Here is a 6,126-nt window from a genome sequence, read left to right on the forward strand (position 1 = left end):
AAAGAGAAAGCTTTGGGATTTGACTAACATCTATAAGTGATTTGATGGAAAAAAATGCGAAAACTGGATAATTGAAACTGCTTAATGGGTTTTAGGGTTTCAGTGTTCTCTCTCTCTCGGGGTTTAGTTAAAAAAAAAAATTTCATTGGAACTTGGAAGAACAGAGAGAAGTGAGGCAGAGTAGTGCACACAATGTGCTCGACGAAATTCCTGAAGGAGTCTAAAAGCGAGATTTTTCGACTTTTTAAACTCTTAGGCCCACAGGCTACAGTTAAGGTAAGGGTAAGCCTTTTAATAAGTGTGGCTTCGCGAATTGGTTTTAGTTTTGCAGACAGAACCTAAAAAACTTCGAACTTTGGTCTACGGTACAATCAAATCTACAGAAACAAGTTCCGACTCGCGCGACTCGAGAAGACTTGGCTCGTTTAAAAGTTCAAGCTTCGCAAAGCTTGGATTGAGAGTCATGGAAGCGAAGAAAGTGACAGAAGAGGAAGAAGAGACATGGAAGAGAGAGATTGTAACAAGCGTGATGAGATTAGTGAGCACGAGATTGCCACAGACAGATCTAATTTCTCTACTTCTTGTTAGCCCTTGGCTTTATCGCACCCTCGTCTCTTACCCTTCTATTTGGCTGGTAAACAAAACTTTGACTTCTTCTCAGGTCTTCCAAGTTTTCCAAATTTTCTTATACTTAATCTGATTAAAACTGCTTATTGTTTCTCTTTCAGAACATTGATTTGCGCGAGATGACCAATGCAGGGGATCGGCTTTTAGCTGCTCTGTCCTTGGTTAGTTAAAATTAAAAAGTTTGATACTTTGATACTGGACTGTGCCTTGATTTCATCGCATTCTGCTTTGAGCTTTTGGAAAGTTTGAGCAGAAGTCACTCATCGTGCTTTCAATTTGTGTAGCCAAGATATCGACAAGTGAAGCATATCAATCTTGAATTTGCTCAAGGTGTTGTGGACAGTCATCTTAAACTTGTTAAAGCCCGGGTAACTATTTTTTTTGTAGACTCTACCAGTAATATTTACTCAAGAGTACTTTATGTTTTCTGGCTACGTGGATCGTTTTAGTCATTTGAATATCTGAAAAATATTGTATTGGCTGCTGTATGACAGTGCCCGGATGCTCTCTTAAGTTTAGAATGCTTGAATCTTAATGGGTGCCAAAAGATTTCGGACAGTGGAATCGAAGATATAACTAGCATATGTCCCAAGTTGAAAGTTTTCTCTATCTACTGGAATGTGAGGTAGTATTCTTTCTGACTCATTGGTTTTAAACTTCTTGATCTTACCACAGAGACAAGCCTAATTCTAGATATAATGTTTGGCAGGGTGACCGATGCTGGCATTAGACATCTAGTGAAAAATTGCAGACATATCATTGATTTGAACCTAAGTGGCTGCAAGGTATCTTTCTATTATATCCTTGGAGTTTTTATTCCTGATGGATTGCTGTAATTATGGTAGTGTCTTACACACATGGATACCCCTTTCTCTTTGATGGTCTCTGTTTGTATTAAGTGAGTGCACTAATTGATGCAGAGCCTAACGGACAAAAGTATGGGGCTAGTAGCTGAAAGTTATCAAGAATTAGAGTCACTGAATATCACCAGGTAAGTTGAAAAAGGCTAAAGTCTTTACATTGTGATGATAGATAATCCATAACATTCTTGGATAATGTCATTCTTCGTTTGTTGATTGTCTGTCTATAATGGTGGAAGCATGATTTCTATATAGTTTCACTAAAGGATTATGGTATTTGGTTTTTTTGTTCATGATGCCACCAGGTGTGTTAAGATTACAGATGATGGTTTACTTAAAGTGCTACAGAAATGTTCTTCTCTCCAGACCTTAAACCTCTATGCTCTTTCAGGGTATATAGTCAGCACATATTTATTTGTTTGGATTTATTGATAAGCTAGCTGTTCTAAGTCCTGGCACTGATACTGCATTTTCTTGCAGCTTCACAGACAAAGCCTACAAGAAAATATCACTTCTAGCTGATTTAAGGTTCTTGGATCTATGTGGCGCTCAGGTAGGAGTCAATGAATCCCATTTATTTGGTTGCATTTGTCCTTTTTCCTTGGTGGATGGATGGATGAGTTTATTTGAGATCCTGGATTATCTTTCACCGTCTTGTAGAGTATAACTCAGGGATTGATTGCTAGCAAATCCATAGTACAGATTATATATGTTGAAAATGGTATTCGTATCTTTAATACATATCTGTAACTAAGAGTCCGGCTTTGGTTGCCAGAATATATCTGACGAGGGGCTTGGAAATATAGCTAAATGCAACAAACTAGAGTCTCTCAACTTGACATGGTAAGCTAAGTCTCCCCCTTACAAGAAAGATAAGAAGCAAGAAGCTGCGTTTTTCATTCCAAATGCTTCTTAAACGTGGCAGGTGTGTGCGTATCACAGATGCAGGCGTGATTACCATGGCTAATAGTTGTACCTCCCTCGAATTTCTCAGGTATTATTTTATTACAATTCTAGAACTATTTTGCTTTGTTGTTGTTGTCAGTGATTATTTTTGCTGACACCATCCAATGAAAAACGAAAAATTGCAGCTTGTTTGGAATAGTAGGAGTGACTGATAGATGTCTAGAGATTCTCTCGCAGACATGCTCTACTACACTCACCACTCTTGATGTTAATGGCTGCATCGGCATCAAGGTGTGTACTGTGACTTTTTCTCCAATATATAAGTTTCTATGTTGTGGTGATGCTGAAGAAGACCCAACACTTTTCTCTTTACTTAATGTTAAAAACATATGATACAAATTTTTTTGCAGAGACGAAGCCGTGAAGAGTTGCTTAAGATGTTCCCTCGTCTGACATGCTTCAAAGTACACAGCTAATTTTCTCATTATCTGCTCTCAACAAGTGTCTATCCTCTTTTTTATGATTCACAAATCACAATCTATTAGGAACAGAGGAGAGTACTCTTATTATCTTAATCAGATGCTGTTAACTGTGACTAATATGCTTTACTAACAAGCCCAGTATATACGTTACGATAAATCCAATTATCCAAACAGTAAACAGTTGAAAACAACATCACGTGTCACGTATTTGATGCATTAGTATACAGTAAGATTATGTGCGGCTGTATAAACTACAAATTAGCAAATATCTGTAACGGTAAAAAAACCTTAAACAGTAATTATCTTGGATGGTTCTTAGTTATTTTGGATGGTTCTTTTACAGAACCAGGAAAAAGGCAAAAAAAAAGTGAAGGGACAGATGAAATACTTGCGGATACGGTCATTTCATTTTCTTCTCCTACACTTGTAAATTCTCAATAACCAGAACAGAGCATAACTATATATACATTTTCAATGATCTCATCCCTGCATAAGAAGAATCTCGTGAATATCTGTCATAAATCCTAATGTTCCAGAACAGAGCATAACTGTATATACATTTTCAATGATCTCATCCGTGAATATCTGTCCTAAATCCTAATCTTCCAGAACAGAGCATAACTGTATATACATTTTCAATGATCTCATCCGTGAATATCTGTCCTAAATCCTAATCTTCCAGAACAGAGCATAACTGTATATACATTTTCAATGATCTCATCCCTGCATAATCTCGTGAATATCTGTCCTAATGTTCAGTTCCTTGGCCAGCATCACTTTTTGTATCGTTGACATCTGTTCCACTGTCAAAACTGAGCTCAGCTTCCTAAACCCACCCAGCCATAGTTTTTTCGACCTGCCATGCCATTATGTTATGAATGTGTTATTGAAAAATATAAAAAATCTGGAGAAAGAAATTTAGATTGGTTATATGCTCTTACCATGGACATGCATCTATAGCTCGGTAGTAAATCTTTACAGCTGCTGATAAATCTTTTGCAATGTCGACCTCATATGCAATATAGCAACGCCATAGAATGACCGACTTGTTTAGTGTATCTTGTGCAAAAGCCCTTTCAAACAATCCACAGATTCTGTGTGAGGAGTCTTCTTTATTCAACTCATAAGAAAGTGCAAATAGCCAAACAACGACAGATCAATTCCTGCATGATTAACATATTAAACTAGTTTAGCATCGATCCTTCTTCTAGGAGGAAGACCATAAACATGTAACTGTTCGTCTTTAACTAAGCTAAGCATCCAAATCTACATTACGCAGTTCTTGTGAGAATTTTAACAAAGTTTGTGAAAAAAGCTTACTTGCGGGAATAGTCATCAAACATCATTCTTAGTCTATGGGATGTCGTACGGTGACAACAGATGTTCACCAAAGCTCGATAAAGCTCCGGATTGTGGGGATACAGTTTCAGTCCGTCTGATATGGGGACCCGAAGTTGTGAGAAAGTTTGATCGTCCTGGTGTCTCTGAATCATTCTCGCATAATAACTGAACAAGAGTTCAAGTTGATGACTTTTACTTTCTCTTCCTGGAAAATTCACAATAGCCCAAAATTCACAAAGTGATAGATCCTGTTCATAGAGAAGGAATCAGTTCAGGTGAGCTGAAGGAAAAAAACAGACCACACCAACAAATTGGAATGGGACTTACCTGCTGGTACTTTTCCAGGAGACGATCGGCCAAATTTTGGCATGGAGTAGTTGCTACCTCACATGTTTTCATATTTGTTACAAATAGCTCTTCTGCAACAAGCACAGCTTCTTCCAGAATGTGGTTTTGGGGAAAAACATTTAGACAAAGCAAGATGGCATTGCGGAGAAATTTCATCATCTCAGTCCGCATAGATATGTCACAGCTGCCACCTAAAAGAGATCCCAAGCTGAACCCGTAGGCACTATCTGATTCCGACAAACATTCATGTACACTTCTCAAGTTTTCTAGCATAGAATCTGACAATGTTTCAAGGGTACTTATTTTCTCACTCCACGACAAACTGTTGGTGGAAGTCCACTTCCATGGGGAGATATGTCCACCAAAGAAATCAATAAACTGGTATACCAGAGATAAGCGGGCCTCGTCTGAGCGCAAGGAAAATAGATATCCACGTTTATCTTCATATACTACAACACTCGAGAGTTGCTCTTCATCTTCTCCTTCACCCATTTCATCAACACTGGAGAAATCACCTATTAAACGATAATGCACGGTTAACCACATGCATGTTTACATTTTTTTTAGATAAAATTGCAAGTCAATCCTATTAAACATATCTAGATAATCTTACCTGGTAAAATCGGTTTCTGTTTTCGAAAGGATTCTCCTTGGGGCACTCAGGCAAGTTGCCCACGCGGTAGTTATCTCTTACCAACGCTTTAGGATTAGTGACTGTCCCTAAAAATATACAATGATAGGATTAATAAGTTAAGTTGTTGTTATAATAATGTATTACAAGAACGAAACACAAGCAAGCAAGTCACTCGCTGAGTGAGTCCACATATATATATATATATATATATATATATATATATATATATATAATTACCTCGAGGTCCAGCAACATAGGACGTCAAAACAAATTCGCCACAACATTCTACGTTAACGGCAGTCTGAAAAGTTAGACAATTTCCGGTAGATGGATCCGTTGCATACAAAGTAATGTAGAAAGAGCCAGCAGGAGAACCCACAGTTTTATTATATCTCTTAACGTCTACGAGCTGTAAGTTTGTCCCCTGATGTGATGAGCAGAAAGAATGAAATTGGAATAAGGTAAAAGGAGGAGTGGATTAAAGAAAGAAACAATAAGAAACAAACAAACCTGAAGCAAATTGTAACGATGAAGGCCCATACAAGCATAAAGGCGTACTAAGCCACAACAAGACCCATCAATACAGTTCTCTCTCACCAGTCCCCGACAAGTCCTGGCGTTGAACATCTACAGAAGAAGAAAAAAAAAACACATCCATGATCAATCTCTCTTATTAATTAGATACCCTAATCGAAATAATCCAATCAATCTCTTATAAACAAATATATAACAATGATGAAATTAGGGGATCAAAAAAATTTAATTACCCCGTATTTCGACAAGTGTTCACTAATGCCCAACATCGCAAGATTCATAGCCTTCCTACCAGATTCCGTATTGAGAAACCGCAGCAACATCGTCTTTGTCGATTTAGGTTTTCTTCTCAATCAAAAAACAAAATATAAAAAAAAAAAAAAAAAAAAAAAAA

At 37.4% G+C, this 6,126-nt stretch overlaps 3 protein-coding genes across 6 annotated transcripts in view; 2 read left to right on the plus strand and 1 right to left on the minus strand.

The window, feature by feature from the left end:
- LOC104715781 (DEAD-box ATP-dependent RNA helicase 11-like) overlaps positions 1 to 6,126 on the plus strand; it is a 23,474-nt gene that overhangs the window by 3,565 nt on the left and 13,783 nt on the right. The window lies entirely within an intron of this gene.
- On the plus strand, positions 302 to 3,063 carry LOC104712534 (F-box protein At3g58530). Its single transcript, XM_010429456.2, has 12 exons — positions 302 to 634; positions 729 to 788; positions 912 to 995; positions 1,122 to 1,252; positions 1,337 to 1,412; positions 1,548 to 1,618; positions 1,793 to 1,879; positions 1,968 to 2,040; positions 2,263 to 2,330; positions 2,413 to 2,481; positions 2,579 to 2,684; positions 2,804 to 3,063. Exons 1-12 carry the CDS (start codon positions 464 to 466, stop codon positions 2,867 to 2,869), a joined length of 1,062 nt encoding a protein of 353 aa, XP_010427758.1. The 5' UTR covers positions 302 to 463; the 3' UTR covers positions 2,870 to 3,063.
- Positions 3,367 to 6,118, minus strand: LOC104712535 (UPF0725 protein At1g02770-like). Of its 2 annotated transcripts, none has more exons than XM_019229395.1 (8): positions 5,966 to 6,118; positions 5,709 to 5,825; positions 5,436 to 5,622; positions 5,178 to 5,284; positions 4,544 to 5,079; positions 4,196 to 4,421; positions 3,817 to 4,038; positions 3,367 to 3,731 (listed from the first exon to the last, which is right to left on the minus strand). In XM_019229395.1, exons 1-5 carry the CDS (start codon positions 6,053 to 6,055, stop codon positions 5,014 to 5,016), a joined length of 567 nt encoding a protein of 188 aa, XP_019084940.1. In that variant the 5' UTR covers positions 6,056 to 6,118; the 3' UTR covers positions 3,367 to 3,731; positions 3,817 to 4,038; positions 4,196 to 4,421; positions 4,544 to 5,013. The 2 variants fall into 2 exon arrangements, with proteins under 2 accessions (XP_019084940.1, XP_010427759.1); XM_010429457.1 differs by having other exon boundaries at positions 4,196 to 4,464.

This window comes from Camelina sativa, chromosome 9, assembly GCF_000633955.1.
Source record: "Camelina sativa cultivar DH55 chromosome 9, Cs, whole genome shotgun sequence".
Taxonomy (NCBI): Eukaryota; Viridiplantae; Streptophyta; class Magnoliopsida; order Brassicales; family Brassicaceae; genus Camelina; species Camelina sativa.